General features: G+C 41.8%; 1 protein-coding gene across 1 annotated transcript in view; it reads left to right on the forward strand.

Annotated features, from left to right (window-relative positions):
* USP10 (ubiquitin specific peptidase 10) overlaps positions 1-24547 on the forward strand; it is an 82735-nt gene that overhangs the window by 28750 nt on the left and 29438 nt on the right. The window contains exons 2-4 of the mRNA XM_021671040.2: positions 8011-8079; positions 14133-14193; positions 18335-19375. Of these exons, the coding sequence (XP_021526715.1) occupies positions 8011-8079; positions 14133-14193; positions 18335-19375 (1171 nt within the window). The remainder of the gene's footprint in view (positions 1-8010; positions 8080-14132; positions 14194-18334; positions 19376-24547) is intronic.

Genomic DNA, 24547 nt, shown 5'->3' on the forward strand with positions numbered 1-24547 from the left:
CACATTAGTAGTAGAAATAAACTACACAAACAGGCAGGGAAGTCGACACTGAATTGCAGCCTTTGACATTTGGGTGTGAAGGAGAGATGCGGTGTGTGAGAGTGGCTTTGTCATCCAGTTTGTTTACTTTGTCCCCTTCTCAGGACCTCTCTGACCCAAGAAAGTAAAGCAGAATTTTGCTACAGCCCAATTAGTGGGGGAACAAAACTTTCTCTTCCTCCCTCTTCCTTTGTCTGCCATTTGTTCACACTGAGGGCAGCTTGCATTTGGCTTGCACTGTAATAAAACTGTAAATGTCACCGTACCCTGACCCCTGTGTGTGTCATCTTCAAAGTTTTAATCTCATAGTCTCGCATAGTTTGGTGTGGATAGTTGGTGCTTAGTGCATATTGTTAAATCGGTGAAATTCCCGCTGTGCATTCACTATTTGACGACAGTGTCATCTCCAGATGTCCTCAGAACCACCCACACCACCTCCTAAAGTTGAAAGCACACAGTAACTGTTCAGTAGGTGTCAGCTGGCACCCATGGCTTACGGGGTTTTGATCCATAAAGCCTAGTAAAGAAATTAAACTTTTTCTTTTGATATAAGTGCTGAGCTTTTTTTTAAAAAAAATAAAAACTTTATTTTATTGAGATGTAATTCACATGTTGTGGAATTTGTGTATTTAAATAAATATGCATGTCATTGCTTTTTAGTATATTCAGAGAGTTGTGCAACTAACACCATAGTCAATTTTAAAACACTTCATCCCCAAAAGAAAGCTCATGTTCATTAGGAGACCCCTGCTCCCCCGGCCCCTGCTCCCTGATTCCCTTCTCCTCCTAGCCCTTGGCAACCATGATCTTTCTGTGTCTGGTGGTGATTTGCCTATTCTGGGCATTTCATATGAATGGAATAAACAACTTATGACTCTTTGTGACTGGCTTTAACTTTGTTCAATGTTTTCAAAGTCGTCCTGTTGTAGCATGCATTAGTCTGATGACATTTTCTTTTTTTCTTTCTTTTTTAAATGGAGTTTCACTCTTGTTGCCCAGGCTGACGTGCAGTGATGCGATCTCAGCTCACTGCAACCTCCGCTTCCTGGGTTCAAGCACTTCTCCTGCCTCAGCCTCCTGAGTAGCTGGGATTACAGGTGCCTGCCACCACGCCCAGCTAATTATTATTTTTTTTTTTGTATTTTCAGTAGAGATGGGGTTTCACCATTCTGTTCTGTAACTTCTGACTTCAGGTGATCCACCCGCCTTGGCCTCCCAAAGTGCTGGATTACAGGTGTGAGCTACCATGCCCAGCCTGTCTGATGACATTTTCAAACCCGTGTTTTTAAATTTTTTTTTGATCCAAGAGATCCTTTTGGAGATGTGAAGAATTTTAGAGGTTGTCTGGTCCAATACACCTTCATCTTATAGATAATCGAGATAAAGGCTTTAATAACTCGAAACAATCTATTGTTCTTTTCACGTTTCCCCAAATTCAGTTTATTTGGATCAGGACTTTACACTTCTCTGATTCTTATGTATTTGACTGTGACCTGGTTATACCATTTGCCCCTGTGAGGCTTGGCTGTGTATCTTTGAATGGGAGATTGTTCTCAGAGCTTGGTGATAGTTGTCCACCTGCCTCGGAAACTGCACAGTAGAAATGCAGCAGCACCGTATTTATGTTCTTACCTCAGGGCTGATCTCCTATTTCCATCAGTGCTTTTGAAGGCTGAAAATGTTAATTTGGGGCAACTTACATAGTTACTCAAGTTTCCAGAAATGAAACTTTCAGAATGCTGTGCTACAGCGCCCCCTAGTGCCATACGATAGTGATAGTCCCCAGTTTCTTCTGAAGCTGAAAGTGGTTCCTGCAGTTCCGTAGTAGAGCCAAGTGAACAGTAAACATCTTTCCTTCTTCTCACCTTCCTTGGACTGAGACGGAGGATTGTATCTTTATTTCTGAGGGCAAGGTCTTTGTTTTTCCTTTAGCAGGAACACTCGTTTTTCCCACTTCACCTAAACTTTTGCCCAGAGTTTCTAAACTCAGGCCCTCTGAGGGCCATGGTGGCCTCCACGCCCCTCCAGAAGGTAAATTGAGCCAGTTACGCCAACAGGCTGTGTTTCAGGAAGGACGGTGTCTTGTTAACATCCCTGCTTTGGTGTGGGCTCGTCCCCCTTTACTTGAAGTGTTTCTTATATATTTTTTTCTACATCCCCTTGAGAATGGATCAGAAAGTAAAGCTGTGAGCAGTGAGAGTTTTGCAAGCCTGGAATGAGGACCGGGTTGGATATGAGGGGAAGTGGTAGAGGGGAAGAGCTGCTCTGGCTCACAGTCTTACTTCCCCTGAAAAGGGGTATTACATGCCTAAAGCCCTCGTAGCCTGCTTCCCCCAATCCAGGCATTTCTGCACCTTTCCCGCCCCCGGCATTTCTTATGAGCCTCAGGACTTGGAAAAGGAGCATTTGATCCTGCTTTCTGGTTCCTCCTTTTGACCCCAGTGTTCTGACTCTAGAGGGGGTTGCTCAAAACCTTAGGAGGCTTCCCAGTGTTTCCTTACGGCAGTTGGTGGAGCTGTGGGAAGGGCAGAGTCATCTGCAGCCGTGTCACAGTTTCTGTAGCGTGCCATAGCTGATGGGGCCTCCAGGTCACTGCTTTTATTTTAGTTTTATGACAGCCACCAATATGTCCTAGGCTCTGCACGTTCTTTGACATTACAAAAAAGAATGAAGTTACTCTTCCTTTTCAGTCTCCCACGTGAACTTAATTGTCCTATATTTTATCTTGCTCTGTTACAGGCAAAACTAATTGATGCAGTCAGTGGACTTTCCTTTGCCACTAGATTGTAAGTCCTGTGAAGTCGGACGCAGAGTTATTTTCATCTCTATTTTGCCCAAACACCTACAATTCCGCCCCGCCCCACCATGCTACAACCTTTGAAATAAGTTAATCTTCCAAAGAAGGGAAAATACTAAACACTCGCATAAGGAGAGGGTACGAGTTTTCCTCAGAACCTCTCAATTTTCAGTGTTAGCTTTAAAAAAAAACTCTTTATTTGGAAATAGCTTCAAACTTTAAAAGTTGTGGAAAGAAGAATAGTTCAAAGAGAGCCCCAGATACTCCTTTACCCAGATGGACCTGTTGTGAAGAATGAACCAATTTGCTTAATCATTTGTGTGTACTTGAGTTCTGTCTCCACACATACACACATACTGAACACAAACTCACAGACACGCAGACATGGGCTCACACTTGCAAATATACAGACAGACAGTCTTTTTCTGAACCCTTTGAGATTTGAGGGAAGATTACATACACCCTGGCCCCTCACTTCTCAAATTCTTGAATGCATATTTCCTGAGAACAGACATATTCTCTTAAATAACCACGGTAAAACGTTATCACTTTCATAAATTTACACAGCCGCAGTAGTTTTTTCTAACCTGTCCATATTGTAATTTTGGGAGTTGACCATATAATGTCCTTCATCGACTTTTCCCCTCCAGCACAGGATCCAGTCTAGGGTGAGGAAATTGCATTTAGTTGTCAGGTCTCTAGCATTTTGTAGTCTGGACATTTCCCACAGCCATTCAGGATGTTGACCTCTTTGAAAAGCAGCTTCTCCTCCCCGATTTTGGTGACAGTCCTCATTTTACCAAATACCTAAAATAACTTTTGATTGGAAATTAGGAAGGCTTTTGTTGAAGGACATGGTGAAACCAGAACATTTTAGTAGCGGTTGGCTGTCCTGAATTTCTGTGATCAACTTTCTGATGTCACAAACATGCCTTCAAAATTTAGTCAGGTATCATTTTAGTTAAATAATTGTCTCTCACTGGTATTTACTATTGAATAAATATTTGGTCTTTTTTCCTTTTATAGTTTTATCAAAATTATAATTTATGCCTACCCACCCAAGTAGCTGGGATTACAGGTACCTGTCACCATGCCTGGCTAATTTTTTTATTTTTAGTAGAGGGGGGATTTCATTTTGGCTAGGCTGGTCTCAAACTCCTGACGTCAAGTGATTGCTCACCTTGGCTTCCCGAAGTGCTGAGATTACAAGTGTGAGCCACTGTGCCTGGACATGCAGCACTTTATCTTTTTGGAATAGTGTTGATAATAAATGCTTCTTCATTGTACTACTTTGAATGATGCGTATGATATTGTTAAGTACAAAAATGATGTCTTAACCTTCAGGTTTGTATGGATTATTATATTATTGAAAAATTCACGTTTGAATGGTTACCATGGCAGTTTCCTTTGCCTAGAGAGAAATATTTATCATTTTTCAAAATGTGCATTGCAGTTCTAGGAGATTGCATTTTATTTTTAGGATTCCCCTAGCTTGTGATATCAATGACTTGTCTTTTACTGACATTTGATAGTTAACTCCCCAAATCTAACTTCCTTTATATGTAGCTATTGGGTTATATCAGAATTCCTGTTGCATATAAGTGATACATGTACTGACACATAGGATAAAGATAATTGTAGTTTATCTGCCATGAGCATATGGGGAATACTCATTGTATAGGAGATGGAAATTCTAACCAAGGTGTCCTAGGAGGTTGAACGCCTTGCAGAGATGCTCTTAAACCCTTGGCACTGACTTCTTAGCAGGTTCCTTTGTTATTTTAGTTACAGAATTCAAAGGATGGATTTTAAATATTGGTGAAGTGCAATTACTCACTTTTAAAAGCTCATGCATTTTAAGGATTGAACATAGATCTGACTGTGGCAGGAGGGATGTGATTCATGTCTATTTCGATGGGGTCATGTATTGAGCTATGTGAGCCAGTGTTAAGGAAAACAGCTCTGGCCAGCCATTTGTCAAGTGTTAAATGATACTTTAGTGTTGCATAGTTGATAATTAGCAGTTACTTACGGTGTATTTTTTTGGTTACATGTTTTCATCAAGTCCTAACCTGTTGTCAGTGAGATCTTGAAACTAACATGCTTATGAAATTATGTCTGTGCAAAATGGTTATATTTGAAGAGTTGTAATTTCTGTTGTTTGTGTTTACTTTTTATAATTAATGTTTTGAATAAAGTATATAGTTCCCCCCCAGAAAAACTCCGAAAGACATACTAAGAAATCCCCTCCACTCCTGTCTCCGTCCACTCAGCATTCCCACTGCCCTTGAAGGTGAAGATCTTTCCAGTGTCTCTTTATGCAGGCACAGATATCTAAATTATTAACACAAATATACAGCAACACTAATAAATATTCTCTTTTCCTACCTTCTTTACACCGAGAGTGTTTTCTTCGTTTAATAGTATCTTGAGGATCTCTCCCTGTCTCTACCTAAAGATCTTCCTCATTTCCCCCAGTTAATTTTGTTACTAGATTGAAGATGCATGTCTGTGGAGAAATTACTGACAAGAAGTTATAATAAAAGCACACTTGGAATCTATAGCAAATTTTCTCAAATACATTACAAATGAAGAATAAGAAAAACTAATAAATTTGAAAATAAGAGAAAAAAATTTCACTGAACCCTTTCTAAGCATTCGAGCTTATGACTTGAGGGTGTTTGCCGCTGACTCATGCTGAAGCGACTTGGTGTCTGCATTTGAAACAGGAAGTGTGTGTTAGTGGCTTGGGATCCTGTTTTCTCCTCCCCTCCTCCTTTACTGCCAAGATTTTTATCAAATCATTCGGATTTTTAGTTTTCTTACTGGACTGACCAGATCTAAAGACTTTACGCTGTCTATGAACTGAGATAAGAAAGTGTGCTTAGAAGTATGATTTAAATAAACATGAAATGTTCATTTTCCTTTGTCTGGAAAGAAAACCTTCCTAAAGAAAATACCTAATAATCCTGCAGAACATATTGATTCTTATCCTAACGTATCTTCCCTGCATTCTGAATTAAACGGCCATTCTTAACAGTCATAAGATAAATGAATAGCTTTTAATATAGCATTTCTAGTTTTGTTTTTTTTTTTAACTGCTCCTTGCAGAGCAGGGCTACCCCATAGGCAATGTGTGCAGAGTAGCTGCATTTCTACTATTGATACTAAACAAAATAGCATGATTCTAGTTTGTTTATTCTTAATATTTGCATTAAATTTCACAGCTGCCGTGTATTTCTTGGATTTTACTTCTTTATCATTCTTGTATCTCTCAAATTCATTTTCTGGAATTCTTAAGCAGTTTCCTTTCCCCTCTCCCCAAGAAAAAGGTGTATGAGTGACAGAAAATGTTATTTTTCTATTGCACTTGAAAAGTAATTTATAGAATTCTATGGAAAAAAAAAAAAAAAAACTCTGGCATTCTAGGAACAAAATCCTTTTTTCTCGGAACTTTCAAAATATTGCCCTGTTGCTTTATATAGCCTTGTTGATTTTGCTATTAAGACGTTCTGTCCAGTTTTTTAATTTGGCGATTTAAAATTAGTAACCTAATTTCTGTGAACACTTTCTTGATCTCTGATAGTTCCTTTTTTGTGATAGTCTGTGCTGATTTTTGCTGCTTCCTTTTAGCCTATAGAATTTTCCCTTCCATTGATTTGTGGATGTCTTAGTGAAATTCATAATGTCTTTTCCCAGTGTTGCTGATGAGAAGAAGGTGTAAGCTTTCAGGGACAGTGAGGCTCTGTTTATCTTCACTATTACCGTCCATATATAATTTCTTTGTGGACTTTTTCAAGTATGTATAAATATTATATGAAAACTTTTTTATTCTTAATGTATATTTACAGTTTTGGTAGATGATGTCAAAGAGCCCTCCAGAAATATTTTCCCTTGCATTTTTACCAGTAGGATATTACATGTAGTGGCCATTTATTCACACTTAAAATAATAATGGGTATTATTCATTTATGTAATGTCTAGTTTCTGGTTATTTTTGAATCACTTGCTTGTAAATTTCCCTGCAGGTTACTAGACTGTTCAGTTCCATTAGAACAGAGTAACCACACTCTGCTTACCATTTTTATACCCAGTACTGATCATACATGGGCGTTTAGTGGGCTCTAAATAATTATTGATTAAATGAATGAATGAATGTTTCTCCATTGTGGAAATCTAGTCATGCTAATTTTTCTCAGTGACTTTTTTTTTTTGAGATGGAGTCTGGTTCTGTCGCCCAGGCTGGAGTGCAGTAGCTTGATCTTGGCTCACTGCAACCCCTTGCCTCCTGGGTTCAAGCGATTCTCTTGTCTCAGACTCCCGAGCAGCTGAGTCCACAGGTACACGCCACCATGCCTGGCTAATTTTTGTATTTTTAGTAGAGACGGGGGCTTCACTATGTTGGTCAGGCTGGTCTCAAACTCCTGACCTTAAGCAATTCCCCCACCTCGGCCTCCCAAAGTGCTGGGATGACAGGCGTGAGCCACTGTGCCAGGACTCAATGACTTGTTTCTTCAAGCTCCATGGGCACTTGCTAGACTCACATCCATGCAGTTTAACCACTTTGTTTTCCAGAAAGTCACATTCTGAATTCCGTGAAATCAGGGCTTGCGACAAGTGCTGTGTCTCTCTGATAATATGTGTATCTGTGTGTCCTGTGGAAATGCATTTTTAAAATAAAAAGTTATATAGATTTTTTAAAGATCATTAATCAGGATCATTAACTTTTTCCTTTTTTTTTTTTGAATTTCCTTGTCTTCCCATTTGAACCACGTTTTCTGCTTTTCTTTAGTATGTTTGGCAGAGAAAACGGAAATGGAGGTAGTGGCATGAGTCAGCAGAAAGGTAAATGGAACAACTGGCAGTATTTGTGAACCAAAACACTCCTGCAAGCAGGACTCATAAGTTTGGCATACAAAATTGACTTGTTTCAAAATAAGCTTTATCAGTTTCATAGTGTTCTTTGACAATTTGTAGGAAAGGTTCAGTAGTATTTTTTTTTAAATAAAGAACCTAGAATCCTGAGTTTGCAGATCCTCTGTTTAATTGAGAAAGGATCTCTTGGGGGTTATGACCCAAATATTGCATAGGATTGTTAAAATATGTAGCATTTTTTTTGAAATTATGTAATTTATGTATTTTATCTGATCAGTGACTCTCTTATTTTTTTTCAGTATATTTTTGGAGATTTTAGCCCTGATGAATTCAATCAGTTCTTTGTGACTCCTCGATCTTCAGTTGAGGTAAGACACAAGTATGTTTTAGTGAGTGCGTGTGTAGATAAAACTAACAGTTATGGAATTCCAATTCTTCATTAGAGAAAAGTACAGAGACTAATATGAGAAATGCCTCAACCCACCAGCTAGATTTGACTGATGGTAACATTTTGCTGTATTTACGTTATTAGACTTTGAAAAGCAGATAAAACATGACACATGCAATTGATGCCTCTTTTGCACCTCTCTCCCATCTCTCCCTAGAAGTAACTACTCTGCTGAAATTGGGAAGTGCTGGTCCTGACTGGTTCTCACCTTTTATCACATACACGTATATCACCATAGTCAGTTGTAGTGTTTTATGTGCTTTAAAATGTCACATGAATGGTATACCATATTTATCATTTTGTAGTTTATTCTCAGCTAACATTATATTCTTCATGTTGATAAATTTGTTCTTGTTCTTTGATTTCCAGTGCTTAGTACCACTGATTGAACATACCATAATTGACTTATGTATTTTCCTGTTGAGGGCCGTCTAGGTCTTTAGTTCAGCCGTTAAAGATATTGTAGTCAACGCGTTTTATCCTGTCTCCTCCTGCTCCTCTGTGGGTGTCTCCGGGACATAGATCTGGGAATGGAATTGCTGGCTTCTGTGGACTAAGCTGCTTTAGTTTCGCTGGAGACTGCTGATTTCCTCTCTGGGATTTTTACAGTCTGCATTCCCATCAGCAGTACATTAGAGTTTTCTTGCTTGTATTAAAAAAATAAAAATTCTTTTTGTTGGCATATTTAAAATTTTTGTCTATCTGATGTGTAGTAAATGGATTCTCACTGTTTTAATTTCTGTCTCCCAGCTTACAAACAGCTGGGCACTATTTCATTATCTTCACATGTCTACTGGCAATATGAGAGTCCTCTTCTGTGAGTTACTTGATTTATATCCCTTGTCCATATTTTTAAATCAAGTAGCTGTCTTTTTCTTACTGTTTTTAAGACTAATCTTTGGTTTTACAGGCGTCTCTTCCTGGCATGAGGGCTTTTAAGCTTCACATGTTAGGAACCCTTTTGGGGTTGGGTTTTTTTTTTTTTTTTTTTTGCTGGATAGGAGGAGTACATTTTTAACTTTAATGTCAAATGAATTGATTTTTTTTTTCCTTATGGTTTGTGGATTTTTCGTTTTAAAAATATCTTTAGGAAATTCTTTCCATCCTTGAAATAATGAAGAAATTTGTCTTGTTTTCTTCTAAAAGTTTTCAGATTTTGTTTTCACGCTTCAGGGTGTGATACAGATGAAATGGAGGCACTGAATTTTGTATATGTGTGAGGTGGCATTGAACTCCCTGCCCTGGTGCCCCTAGCAGTCATCTCTGCACCGTCCATTGAGAACTCAGCCCTTAGCTGTCCCATCAGCCTCATTGGGTAGCGCATCCTGGTTCCGGATGTACCTCTTGTTTATCTCTATATAAACTCCACATGTTTTATTTCTTTTATTTTAACTTTATTTCTTCCTTTCCTTCCCCTTCCCCTTCCCTTTGTTTTTATTTTTATTTTTTTGAGACAGGATCTAACTCTGCCTAAGCTGGAGTGCAGAGTGCCGTGATAGGATCACAACTCACTGCAGCCTTGACCCCCCTTCCCCCCGCCCCACCCATCAGATGATCCTCCTGTCTCAGCCCCTGAGTAGCTGGGACTCCAGGTGTGTCACCAGGCCTGGGCAGTTTTTTTTTGTTTTTTTTTTTGGTAAAGGGGTTTCACATTTTTTCCTACGTCACACCAGTGTAACCATAGTTGCTACTTCTCAAGTGTGTACACATGTGAATGGGTGTGTGCCTGTTTGCAAGTGAGCGGACAAATAAAAACTTGGTTTCCGTGTGATACAGAAGTCTGAGGTGTGGGGTTGCTTCAGCTCTGCTGCTTACACAGTCTTGGTGGGCTTGGGCACATTCTTTCCTTTCGTGCCTCCTGTTTCTTTACTCTGTCTTTTGTTTTTTAAATTGAAAAAAAATGGAGAATGCGCATTTTCAGCACAGAAATGTTGGGAGCCGATGTATGGTCCAGTAGCTAGTGAGTGACAGATGTTAGTCGAAATGGATGACAAGGGTGCAGATGGTCGGTTGTGCCAAACCTTTTATTTGCAGAAGGCGTGACTGTGTCTCAGCAAAATGAGTTTGACCTTCGGAATGCCTGGTGTGTCTGGGCTTATTTGGTCTTTTCTGTTTTTCGTATTTTTGAGCATACAGTGACGTTTGTAGGGGTATAAAATGAGTTTATCAAAATCACAGTAACCTGCGAAAAGGAAATGCAGGCTAATTAACATAATTGGATGGAGTTATTTTCCCCTCTCTTCAGGAGTCTGAATTATGATAGCTGATAATTACACAGGCTCTGACTTTCATGGGGCGGCATATGGTTGGACCTGTGGGTGTGTGATTGATGATCGCGTATCACTTCCGCAGCACCGTTTGTTTGGCCTTTTATCTTGCAGGTAAAATAATTGCCACTCACATGCAGTGTTACTCCCATGTGACCATGGCATCAGTTACAGTCTAGCCAAATGTTCATATGCTTTTTCTTGGCTATTAGGAGCTTGATAAAACATTGTTTTCTCTACTTGGGGCCATAAATGGAAAAACCACAATTAAGAAATGTGGGCCGTTAAGATGAAAGAGCATTCTGCCTTCCTGCACAAGCGCCACTCCTGTCAGCAGAGGGCTGCTTTGTCTGTTAGTTTGCTTGCTTGGCAGCTTGCCACTGGCAAGATAAGGTGGCTAGTAATTGAGTGGAATCGGAAGAAACAAATTCAGGTGAAAGGTAGCTGGTATCTCTTCTAGAGTTGTGCTCTAGTGATTTAGAAATCGATTTCTCCAGTGGAAAAAATACAGTCAACTTATTTAATAAGCATGTTTAAACCCCAGTCATAATGCTGTTAATTATGTTAAAAAATAAAGTGGAAATGCTCATCATTCGTTAAAGTTTCCAGAATCTCAGTTTTGGAAGTAGCACACACCCCAACCATGACTGAATAAATAAACCCCTGATAACAGAGTGTTGGCTATGGGCAGTGTGTGTGGTGTGGGTGTGTGTGGGCACTCAGGGAGAGTAGAGACAGTTCTTAATTTGGTATCTAAATGGGATTATAAAGGAGGGCTTTGTGGTTCATGAGAGTCCTTGAGACGGAAAGCAGAGCACACAGGTGGCCCCAGAGGGAGACTTGAGAACATCACCTTCCTAGCCATGGGCCCAAGTATTCTCTTCACGAGGCTGCAGCACTGTTTTCAGACTGCGTATTTAACGTAACTATTATTAGATTACAGTTTTTTACATTGCTCACTTTGTGTTCGTGTCAGGAATTTTATGTCTTTGCTTTGATGTTTGAACTTTGTATTCTTACAAATAGCTTTATAGTTAATGAGTGAACTTTGAACCATCCTTGAACTTTTATTCTGCTGTGTATTTAGATACCCAGTTACCACAGACTAAGGGCATGTGATGTGTGAGGGAGGTTTGTTGAGTGAAAGGTGCTGTGTGCCTGTAGAGTAAAACACACACATGACTACAGTGCCACAACCCATCTGGCATTCCTGCAGGTGCGCTCTTTTATCAGCTTAGCAAATCCAAGTAAGTGTGTTAAGCAGGCTTACAACATGGTCATCTCTTAGCAGCTCCCTGCTGTGCCTCTTACTAGCAGTGTCTCCTGGCTTCCTCATCTATCAGATGGCCGTAATAACAGGACCTCTTCCTCACACTTGTGGTGGAGGAACAGAATGTGTGTCCAGTGACACCGGGTGGCACTGACTGGGTGCATCCTCAGTGCCCAGTCAGTGCCACCTGGTGTCACTGGTCCAGCTTCTCCGGGCTTTCCACCCTCGGTCAGCACCACCTGGCATCACTGGTCCTGCCTCTCCACTTAGTGCTTGTCCTCAGCATCATCTGTGTGTTCTTCCTGATTGCTGGGCTTTTCTTCTGCGTGCTGTAGGAGTGGCTGGGAGTTGAGCGTGTTTTCACACTCCGTGGTTGAATGTCGAGGAGGGGGGCGGCTGGAAGACAGCAAGCAGGGTTCTAACAGCTCTCTGCCTTGCACTGGGGTTTGAAGTGGATGGGTGAAGAGGTCCCTTCTCCAAATTGTGCGTCTTCCCAGCCTGCTGCAGTCTCGGGTCTGAAGATTTTCTTCAGCATTCTCTCCTCCCTGAGCAGAACAGAATACTGTTAAGTGTGGAGAGAACATTGTTCTAATACGTGGGGTAATGAAATGGTTCAGACTCAGAAAAAGATGGTTTCTTGATGTTACAGTGATTTTGTGTAAAGATAGAATGATTCAAAACACTTTTTATGCCTCAGAGTAATATAACTTTCTGTCTCCAGGGGGCATCCTAGTGTCATTAACAGAAAAAGAGAGCGCATTCTATGTATCAGTTGCTAAACTGCCATTTGTGACCACAGAGGGTTTTGAATGAGATTCGAGGCTTCCTGAGACACACATGGCCACTGTGTCTGCTGCCCTTATGGACCCACCTCTCTGCTCCGGGTGCCTGCCCTCATAAATGCTGGGGTGTGAAAGGGTCTTTGCATCATGGGTGCCAAGGCTGGTGTAGCCCCTCCCAGCACACAGAATTCTTTCTCCTCAGTGTCAGCATGATGGGTCCTGGGTTGCCCCGGGTGGCAGAGATAAGTGCAGCTCTCAAGTCCTGAAGGTATTGGCTTCCTTTTGAATTGCCCGTGTTTTCCTGTTTGTCATAATTCTCTGGGAATGGAACTTACTGGGTTGCTTGCAGAGAGAAGCTTTTACTGCTGTGATTATTGAATTGGTGTGCTGAGAGTTCATTGGAGAAATCAGCTGAGGAAGCAGCCCCGGCGGCAGTTCCCATCCAGTGTTGGGCATGAGAGACAGCCACAGCCTCTGATCTTTGTGGACCCGGGGCCATTCTAGCACCACCATTGTCCTGCAGTGAGCAGACTTTGGGAAGTGCTGAATGGCATTTTGTTTTTCTGTTCTGCCCTCAGGTAGCAATTGTCTGTCTGCTTACCTTACCCCTTTTCTTCCTAAACTTTTTTTTGACGGGGAGGAGAAGAAGACAGTCTCACTTGGTTACCCAGGCTGGAGTGCAGTGGCATGATCTTGGCTCACTGCAACCTCCGTCTCCTGGGTTCAAGCGATTCTCCTACTTAGCCTTCTGAGTAGCTGGGATTACAGGTGTGTGCCACCACACCTGGCTAATTTTTTGTATTTTTAGTACAGATGGGATTTTACCATGTTGGCCAGACTGGTCTCGAACTCCTAACCTCGAGTGATCCACCTGCCTCACCCTCCCTAAATGCTGAGATTACAGGCCATGTAAGGCATGCCCAACCCCTTCCTAAACTTTCCTATCCCCAGTGTGTCCATTGGAAGCATTTCCAACTCTTAAATAAATGTTGTGGACTAGCCAGGAAGAAGAAAAATTTAAGTTGAGTTATCTTTCAGCTTTTTACAAAGAGGCCAGATGATTCCCATTCTACTTTCTGTCTTCAAAACAAGGAATGTGGCTTCTAACTGTTAACTTAGTTAACTAAGGCCCTGTGTTGAAAAGGGAGCTGCAGTCACCCGGCTTTTTGTTTCTCGCGGGCTTTCCTCTGCTCTCCGACCGCGGACCTGGTCCCAGCCTCTGCCGGCTGTGTTGCGATGTAGTGATCGTGAACAACAGGCACAGTCAGGAAGCGTCATCTTCAGCAGGGCACGAACAGAAGTGTCTGTGCTCTTTATGGTCAGTCCCTAACATCCTGTGAGAAGGAGGATGTATCAGAAGCATTTTATTGTAGCCGATTTACATGTTCATTAGAGTTCATTTTTATTACATTTGCCTTCATTTCCAGGTCTGTTTAATAGTGATAAATATCTGAAAGTATTTCTATTGTGTTTTTTCCTTAAATGAAGATGGTTTAGATTGCACTGACTCTTCACGTGTGTTATTCTGCTAAAAGTAATGCCATGCAAAGTTGTATGGATAAAGAGTTTTAACGAAATGTTGCCTTAATGAAATGGTATGTGTTTGTTTTAACGTTTTGTTGAATTAAAATGTGTTTTCTCATTCCTCGTGCAGCTTCCTCCGTACAGTGGAACAGTTCTGTGCGGCACACAGGCTGTGGATAAACTACCTGATGGTAAGCTACCAGTTCTCTCCTTGTTTCCCTGAAGGGAATTTGGGCCGTACATGCTGGGTGGGCAGGCTGCCTGTAAACAGTGTTTTCCCATTTGAATAAACGTTTCTTTGCAGCTTGAAGTTTTTGCTGTCAACTATAATGTATTTAATCGCTGAGTCACTTTGACTAGTGAGTTAGTGTTAAGCTTATCCTGTGCTTCAGAGGGCCAGCCATTTAAGATTTTCTTTAGGGAATGCTGTTGAGTTCTTTTTTCCCTGACAGTTCTTCGTTGTCACCACATGCCAGAGTTGGAGCGAGCTTTCAGTCTCGTTGCTAAGCAGCCTGCCGGCTCCAGCGCTGGCTAGTTTCTGAGCATGTGTTCTTTGTGACTGAAGTGGCAGCCTGCATCTATTGTTCTTGCATTTTACATTCATGTCCTGGTTTGTCGCTGGCTCTTGGGAACTCAGGTCACCTCTTCACCTCCTGGTCTGTTACTTTTTTTGGTCTCCGTCACAGACGCTGAGCTGATGACCAGAAGTGGAGCTTACTGAGATGCAGATCTTGTAATGTTTAAGTACCCAGTATGGGAATACCAGCAGGGTGGTTGACTTATTGCAGGCAGCCCTCGCACAGTTCAAACCTGTTTAGATCATTTTTCAGTCGGAATCCCTTTAAAGGCCCTTACTGGCCTCCAGGAAACTGATGCCACACTTTTTCTTTGAGAGTTGGGCTTTGGATTCCCTGTTGAGTTAGCATGGTCAGACTTACAAAAGGGGTTTTAATTACAATATAAACCTTGAAAAGACTAATAACCACATGTTTTATCTCCAGTAGCATCAGGAGTGATTATATCTACAATTTTTAGATTTATAAGAATTGTAGGAGACCATAAGGGAAAGAGCAGATCTAATAATAGCTTAAGACAACTAAGTAATTGAAGCTCTGGGGACCCAAAAGCGGGGCTGCTCAGCCTCCTGAGCTGCCTTTTAATTGCTGATGGCTTAGCCTCTCAGGCGTCTGAGTCGGTGGGACCTCCTCTGTCACTGTGTGCTGTGCACGTAGTGAGCACGCTGCACATGTTGATTCCATGCTTACAACTGTGCCATGATTTTCCTGTGCACATCTCTTTAAGTTTACCCTCCTCCCTGTGCAGTAGGCACCGCCAGCTCCCCCAGCCCCTGGAGTTCTGCTTCCCCACTCCCTCCTTCCAGCCCGTCAGCCCTTTTCGCTTGCTGCTTCTTGGCTCTTTTTCTCCATTCTCTGCTCTCTCCCCTCTAAGTCCTGCTTTTGTTCTGCCAAAAGCACAACTGGAATCTTGCTACCAGCTTGCACGGTTAGTGACAGGCACAGTTATCTCTGAAGCCTTTCTGGGTCACTTGAGTTTTCGTGACTTTAGTTTCTCTTCCAGCGCCTGTCGGACTGTACAGATCCGGTGGGCGCTGACATGGACCTGCCTCTCATTCTAGACTGCTCAGCTGCTGATGGCAGGGTCCATTCCTCTATGTCTGTCACTGCGCCTGTAGTATCTGGAATGTTGTAAGTCCTCAGTACATTTGTGGGATGAATAGTTCAGGATGCTTTGTTATGCTCCCTCCCACCTCTGCCAGCTGCACCTAGCCCTTTGCAGAGGCACCTCATCGTGGCTTCCCTTTTACACCTCGGCCTTTTCTTTTTTTTTTAGTATTTTATATTTTAATTTTCGTAGATACATTGTAGGTATATATATGTATGGGGTACATGAGATATTTTCGTACAGGCATACAGATAATAATCACATCAAGGTGAATGCGGTGTCCTTCACCTCAAGCACTGCCTGTTTTAGGTGTTCCTAAAGCTTGAGATCCCTCTCCTTCACCCTGCCCTTACCAATTCAGTGATCTGTAAGTTCCACTGACCTCTCTAGTTTCTGATGGAAGCTGACCACTGTGTCCTGGGTCCAGAAGCATCCTTTTTCTAGAGCTGTTCACAGCCTTCTCTCCCCTCCCTCCGTGTTTTCGTTCTCAGTTGTTTGTATTTGTCTTCCTGATAAATGTGAATCTCTGAGCAGGGCCCTTGTGTTACTCATCTCTGTCTATTTCCCTCGCTCTCCCCTTGCGTTGTAGCCCAGGCCACTGTGCTGCACATACTGCAGTGAGCAAACGCTGAGAAATGCTGTGTTGGGGTTCATTGTTTTGTGAGCCACAGCCTGCATTACCTGAGTTTCCAGCTTCCTAATGTATTGATTAAGTTGTTGAAGCAAGTTTGCAGACCTTCCTCATTTCTCCCGCCTGGCAGATTGGGCTCTGAGCTAGCTCTCTGCCATGCAGTACAAGGCATTTGTGTCCACTGTGAGTGTTCCTCAAGAAGAAGAGGAACTGTGCTGGCTAGGAATCTGCCTTTTAGTGAGATAATCAAGCATGGTGTTGAGTAAATGCTTGATAATACCCATAACATTGAAATGGTTCTGTTCATGTTACACCACATTCTAGGATGTGTTATGTTCGGATAAGATTGAGAGCTGAGATGTGGAAAGCACCATGTCTTAGAATGCATCAGCCTTGCATAAGCTGAGTGACACAGCACGTACTAGTTTCAAATGTGATTTCACAGTGTACACCACAGCCCCTTCAAAGGCTAGGCTCTGTGTAGAGTGCTCTTCACTTCTCCAGACACACCCATTTCAATCCGGCCTCACAACATCAGGGAATAGGGGATGCCTGGAAGCAAAATGGACATTCAAGCCCTGGCATGATAATAAATTCATTTCCCTTTGATGATTCTTTTCAAAATAAGGAAACAAAAATAAATAGTAGCCGAAAGAGTTAGATTGTGATGACTTTATATGTAAACGGCTTTTAGTTGTAATGGTCATCAGTGTTCTTTTCCAGGAACTTTCTGTTGTTGGGGCAGGATTGTGCTGCCACGACCACCCAGCCCCACAGTGAGGGGCTGGGATTCCAAAGCCTGCGAAGATTCAGGAGGCTGTTTATCTCCAGCCTTCTCCTGCCCACCCACTTGCATGTAACTGACCCCTCTCTGGGTCTGTATTTTTTCTTCTGCAAAAAGACTTATAGAGGTCCTTCCAAGGTAAAATATATTCAGTCCTTTGCAGTAGAACACCATTCTTTGGGTATTAGTTTCTTTTCTTGAGATATATGCCTTGAAAAAAAATATTGGCCCCTTCATGCTAGCCTGGAAGAAACCTTTATGCATTAAAGATGAAGTGTACGGCCTGTGTCCTTTCCTTAACTTCAAAACGTGTAACTTTTTTGTCAACTCTAAGGTGACATTGATGCTTGATGTCTATTGAAAGACACCATTGATTCTAAAACTTAACCTAATTTCACAGATGTGAGCTGTAAAAAAAAAGTCTGTCTTAGCATGAATGAAATACGTAGATTGTGGTTATCTGGGAAGGGAGTATGGAAGGCTTCCAAAGAGAGAATTAAAAGTTCACAGTTCTAACTTTATCTTTTGGTGTTTTCGGAAGGCTTCACCACCTATGGAGTGTGAATTTATTTAGAGAACATGTGCATGTGTTCTTGTCAGGGCCCTTTTTCAGACTTCATTGAAGGTTATCAGTGGGGGAGACCAGGAGCTAAAGAATTCCGAAGACGGCTTCTGAAACGGCACTTGATTCTTGGCTGCTGCTGTTTAATCTTTTTTGCTTTTAAATGGGTACCTGCTAATTTCTCCTATCCAGTATACATAGGATTCTTTGGGTAGTTTTTTGGAATTAAATCGTGTTAATTACATAAGCTGATTTAACAATGTTTTAAGTCCCAAGTTAGTCGTTATGATCTTTTAAAAATTAAGTTGTCCAAAATACATATTCCTCTATCTCAGGCGTAAGGCAGCTATACGAAAGTCAGATTCCATTGAGGGGTATTTTTAAACTGGCAGAACATTATTTGCTTTTTATTACAAATTTAATTTTACTTTTTGAAAGTCTTCCTTAGCAAGAAAGATAAGTACAGGCTTCTGCTTTTCATATCCCCAAATTAAATATAATTTTATAGTTATTTCATTTTCAGCAAATTATTCCACATAAGTAAAATATGTAATAGATTTGTTGATTAGGAAGAGAATTGAAGGTTTTCATTTTCGAAGAGAAAGTTGGTAATTGCTGTTACTTAGAGTTTGCAGAACTGTGTTCTTAACTAATAGTTTTCTTTCTAAACAGGACAAGAATATCAGAGAATTGAGTTCGGTGTCAATGAAGTCATTGAACCCAGTGACACTTTGTCGAGAACCCCCAGCTACAGTATTTCAAGCACATTGAACCCTCAGGCCCCTGAATTTATTCTCGGTTGTCCAACTTCCAAAATGACCCCTGATAGCATCACTAAAGAAGCAAGCTACGGCTCCATTGACTGCCAGTACCCAAGTTCTGCCCTCGCTTTGGATGGAGGTTCTAATGTGGAGGTGGAAGTTTTGGAAAATGATGGTGTCTCAGGTGGTCTTGGACAAAGGGAGCGTAAAAAGAAGAAAAAGCGGCCACCTGGATATTACAGCTATTTGAAAGATGGTGGTGATGATAATATTTCCACAGAGGCCCTGGTCAATGGCCATGCCAGTTCAGCAGTCCCGAACAGTGTCAGCACAGAGGATGCAGAATTTATGGGGGACATGCCCCCATCAGTTACGCCCAGGACTTGTAACAGCCCCCAGAACTCCACGGACTCTGTCAGTGACACTGTGCCTGACAGTCCTTTCCCCGGAGCACTTGGCAGTGACACCAGGACTGCAGGGCAGCTGGAGGAGGGCCCTGGGGCTGATTTTGGTCAGTCCTGCTTCCCTGCAGAGGCTGGCAGAGACACCCTGTCAAGGACAGCTGGGGCTCAGCCCTGCGTTGGAACCGATACTACTGAAAACCTTGGAGTTGCTAATGGACAAATACTTGAATCTTCGGGTGAGGGCACAGCTGCCAACGGGGTGGAGCTACATACCATGGAAAGCATAGACTTGGACCCCATCAAACCCGAGAGTGCATCACCTCCCGCTGACGGCACGGGCTCTGCGTCAGGCTCCCTTCCTGTCAGCCAGCCCAAGTCCTGGGCCAGTCTCTTTCATGATTCTAAGCCCTCTTCCTCCTCGCCAGTGGCCTATGTGGAAACTAAGTATTCCCCTCCCGCCATATCTCCCCTGGTTTCTGAAAAGCAGGTTGAAGTCAAAGAAGGGCTTGTTCCAGTTTCAGAGGATCCCGTAGCCATAAAGATTGCAGGTATAGTTGAAAAGATGCAAATCTAGAGTGAAGCCTCATCAGCTGGGCTGATAGACTGTGGTGATAGATTGTTACCCATAACAGTGGTACACCTGTGTGTTAATAGCAATGTCTGAAGAAGGCCCATGTCTTAAATGTTATCTAAGAGTAAGACGCTACAGAAACAAATGGGAGGAGTGGGTGTCACGCCTTTGTGTTCACTGAAAAATCCATGTCTGTTAGCAGTTCTTTTCTGTTGACAAGTTACATTTCCGTTTCTTGCCTTTTGTTCAAGTAATTCTGCTCCACGGTGTGAATGTATAATGGACTTTTTCTGTGATATACCTTTGGTATGATAATCCCTGATTTGTACTCACTGTGTGCTACTTCTTTTTTATATTTCTTAAGATATAAGAAAGCATTTTGTGACTTAACATTTTTTTATGCCTGTTTGGATTGAGTAAATGGATTTTATTCAGAATTTTGGTACCCCAGGGTCAACTCTTGAAAAATGTTAACAGTTCAGCCCAAAGTTAACGTTTTAAAGTGCTAAGGCTCTAAAGTAGAAACTATTCACAATAAAAATATAAAGCTGCATAATTCACAGGTTGTTTTTAAGAAGTCGAAGTAGGAAGTCAGAAGTGCAGCGGGGTATGAAAGAGGTATGCGTGTTTACACAGTCGCATGTTGCTTACCGATGGATGTGCATTCTGAGATGTGTCGCTTAGCGATTTTTGTCATTGTGTTAACATCAGAGAGTCCTTACACAAATACACGTGGCAGAGCATTAGGCTAGTGGTATAGCCTGTTGCTCCCAGGCTACAAACCTGTACAGCCCGTGACTACTGAATACCATAGGCACTTGTGACACAGTGCTAAGTATTTGTGTGCCCGAACACATCTATGCATAAACATGATGCAGTAGAAAAGATTTAAAAAAAGGTTCACTTGTACAGAGCACTTACCATGAATGGAGCTTGCAAGTCTGGAGTCGCTCTGGGTGTCAGTGATGAGTGGTGAGTGAACGTGAAGGCCTAGGACATTATTGAACAAAGCTGAGTTTGTAAACACTCTATCTACCCTTAGGCTATAGTACATTTAATTAAAAAAATTTTTTCCCAGTGAGAAGTTAACCTTAGCTTTCTGTAACTTTTTTACTTATTAATTTATGTTTAAATGAAAAATTCTAAACCTTTTGACTCTTTCATAAGAACACTTAGCTTAGAACACACACTGCACAGCTGTACAAAAATACTTTCTTTTTGTTCTTTCTCTATTAAGCTTTTTTCTATTAAAATTTGTTTTTAACTTTTTAAACTTTCATGTTAAAAATGAAGACACAAACATTAGCCTAGGCCTACACGGAGTCAGAATCATCAGGACGTCACTACACAGTAGGAAATTTTCAGCTCTACTATAATCTTGTGAGACCATCATATGTGTGGTTCCTTCTTGACCAAAATGTTACGCCACACGTGACCGTACATATCTAAGTAGCAGAAGCTGTGTCTTCAGGTTTGATTCTACCAAGCTTGGTAGCCAGGTCTTCAGATTCTTAACCCTAGTAGCCAATTTGTTATAAGTCAGATCCACTACCACAAATTCCCTTTAGTCAGCATACTTCTAAGTGAAGGCCCACTTATTTTTAAGCAGCATTTAACTGAGTGAAAGTCTAGTTTCATTAGAAGACCTCTTGATGCTGGTTATAATAGAATTTGACTTTAATTAATATCTGTCTGTTTCTACCGAGACAGTGATTTTTGTGTTATTAACTTGTGGGAAAGAGGGAGTAGGGAACAATTTAGACAAACGTACTCTGTTCTGCCAGGCACGATAGTGTGGAGATGAGGCTTGAGGATCGCTTGAGCCCAGGAGTTCGAGGCCAGCCTGGGCCACATACCGAGACCCCATGCCTCTCCCTTTTTTTTTTTTGACACGGAGTTTCGCTCTTGTTACCCAGGCTGGAGTGCAATGGCGCGATCTCGGCTCACCGCAACCTCCACCACCTGGGTTCAGGCAATTCTCCTGCCTCAGCCTCCTGAGTAGCTGGGATTACAGGCACCCGCCACCATGCCCAGCTAATTTTTTTTGTATTAGTAGAGGCGGGGTTTCACCGTGTTGACCAGGATGTTCTCGATTTCTTGACCTCGTGATCCACCCGCCTCAGCCTCCCAAAGTGCTGGGATTACAGGCTTGAGCCACCGCGCCTGGCTCCCTTTTTTTTTTTTTTTTTTAAAAAAGTTTACACACACACACTTGAAATGGCCAGTTGGATAACATACTGAGACCCCATCTCTTAAAAAAAAAAAAAAAAAGTTGCACACATACACACACGAAATGCTTGTTTGTTTGTTTTTTTATCTCAGGTTTGTTTCAAATACCCTCATTTCTAGACTATTTCCGCTATCATTAAATCTGCTTAATAAACGCCATCTAGTTTTTATGCCACCAGAAGTGGAATTAAGAAGGCAGATCAACTGAAAGAAAAAAAATCACATAAGGCATTTTGAAGTGAAAGACATTAAACTGTTGATTACTCTTAAACTGTTTATCCACTTGAATGGGTTCTACTTGGACCTTCTTGGTGGCAGGGCCATCTCCTTGGTATAGGTTACGTATCGACATTTTGTTCCATTAGCTGTTTTTTTTAAGCATAAACTGTCATTTAAGAGGGGAAGGACACACCAGGGAAGAGCATGTCAGCGGAAACACTCAGTGACTTCCGTCAGCTCCAAAGGAAGTAGGAATCTAAACACAAAAGGCCTGTCCTGGGCCGGGCACGGTGGCTCACACCTGTAATCCCAGCACTTTGGGAGGCCGAGGCGGGTGGATCACGAGGTCAAGAGATTGAGACCATCCTGGTCAACATGGTGAAACCCCGTCTCTGCTAAAAATGCAAAAAATTAGCTGGGCATGGTGGCACGTGCCTGTAATCACAGCTACTCAGGAGGCTGAGGCAGGAGAATTGCCTGAACCCAGGAGGCGGAGGTTGCGATGAGCCGAGATCGCGCCATTGCACTCCAGCCTGGGTAACAAAAGCGAAACTCCGTCTCAACCAAAAAAAAAAAAAAAAAAAAAAAAGGCCTGTCCTGCTGCGGGTTGGAGAGGAGCTGTGAAGGGGACAGTTGCCATTTTTCAGTAGGAGGCAACAAAAGGAGACTTAATACAGCCAGGCATGGTGGCTCACGCCTGTAATCCCAGCACTTTGGGAGGCCAAGGCAGGTGGATCACTTGAGGCCAGGAGTTCGAGACTAGCCTGGCCAACATAGTGAAATCCCATGTCTACTAAAAATACAAAAACTAGATGGACGTGATGGTGCCTGAAAATCCCAGCTACTGAGGAGACTGAGGCATGAGAATCGCTTGAACCCAGGAGGTGGAGGTTGCTGTAAACCCGAGATGGTGCCACTGCACTCCAGCCTGGATGACAGAGTGAGACTGTTTCAAAAACCGAAAAGCTTAATAACTTGTGTTTGAAAGTAGTTGCAAAACATGACACTCCTTGAGACTTAGGAATTCTCTAAAAAAACAAAAAAATGACACTCTTTAAAGAGTGAGTATGGCAGACACGTGGGGAGCGCCTTTGCTTCCCTCAGCACAGATCATTTGGAGTTGACGAACATGTGATGTTTGAAATTGAACGTACTCTTTTAGTGAACATTGTACTTTTCCTGCGTCTTTACTAAGGAGCATCGTCATATACTAGGTTAAATTATGTCAGATGTTTCCACATCATACATAGAGCTATTTTGTATTTGATGGTTTGCTTTCAAAGTTATGCAACAGTGTATTTTGTTTTAACAATATGAATAATGCTGGGTAAGGAGAGTGCCAAGTGCCCAACAAATTAAGTTAAAATTCCAGTGAAAGAGAACTAGGGAAACTGAGCTCTTGAACAGCTCTATAAACACTTTGTTGAAGTATCTAGCAATGTCATTTATTACAAATTGTTAGTCAAAACCTGTTTATTTGATTTTGCACAGTGGTTTTATGCCTAAAAGTTGTTGGATAGAGAGACAAAGTTACTACAGTTTGAGTCTTCTCAAGTGAATTGCCCTGTCCATGTTAATTTAAGTGTAAATGAAGATATGGTTATGCGTTGCCTAATGATGTTTGAATCAATGACAGACCATATGTATGACAGTGGTCCCGTGAGATGATAATGGAGCTAAAAAATGTCTGGTGCCCAGTTATTGTGTTACAGTTGCCTGTGGCATTCAGTACACAACACACTGTATGTGGTTTGTGGCTTGGGAGCACTAGGCTCTGGCATATAGCCTAGGTGTGTAGTTGGCTATACCATCTAGGTGTGTGATTGCACGATGACAAAATCGCCTAATGCGGCGTTTCTCGGAACGTATCTCCGTCGTGAAGCATGGCTGTGTATCCTAAGACTGGTCTTTGCTCTGGCAGTTTATGCATCATGCATATGCTTTCCCCGCTCTTTGGGGGAAATGGTTTCTCAGATACTTTGTACTTCCTCTTCAGACTCTGAAGTAGCACGGGCAGTGGTCCTGTAAGCATGCTCTAAGCTAAAAAGGCATGGCACCTGCTTGCAGGAACCCAGCCTTGTGGAGTGAGAGTTTTGTCCACATCTGATTCGATATGTTTATATCCTTACATTTGTTACACGTCGTTCCACTTAAAAAACGTAAGTTGATCGAAAGCCAGTGGGTAGTGGTACATTTTGGTCCCTTGGCTGACCTCCACCTGGTTAGGTGCCCAAGATAGTGTGTGTTCTTCCAAATTGATGGTAATGAGGAAAAGAAATGCACTTGGAGAATGTTCTGGACAGTTAGGAAGATGACAGAAAAGCAGGCCAACAACATCAGAATGTCGATTGGGACCAGTTATTGAGATTGCGTTCTAGGAATCCGAGTTCTGCACCTTGCATATTCATGGATTTCAAGTGGTAATAGGACCCCCAAGTCCTAATTTTTGGAAAACAAAATTTGATGTGTAAAATATGTGTAAGAATAATAGCTTATAATGACATAAAAGTTTACAAAAAAGTATTGCCTTTGAGTTTATAGACAATTTCAGTGGGCTGATTTGTGGCAACCCAAGTGAGCTACCATCTACTCTGTATGTCTTTAAAAAAGTTTATTAGGCAACTCCTTTTTTCTGTATGTCAGCAGATTTCATATGAATTAAGTTTATTTCAGCCTTTTAATGTGAGTCATTACAAAAGTG

This window comes from Aotus nancymaae, unplaced genomic scaffold, assembly GCF_030222135.1.
Source record: "Aotus nancymaae isolate 86718 unplaced genomic scaffold, 86718_ANA_hifiasm-v0.15.2.pri h1tg000030l, whole genome shotgun sequence".
Lineage (NCBI taxonomy): Eukaryota > Metazoa > Chordata > Mammalia > Primates > Aotidae > Aotus > Aotus nancymaae.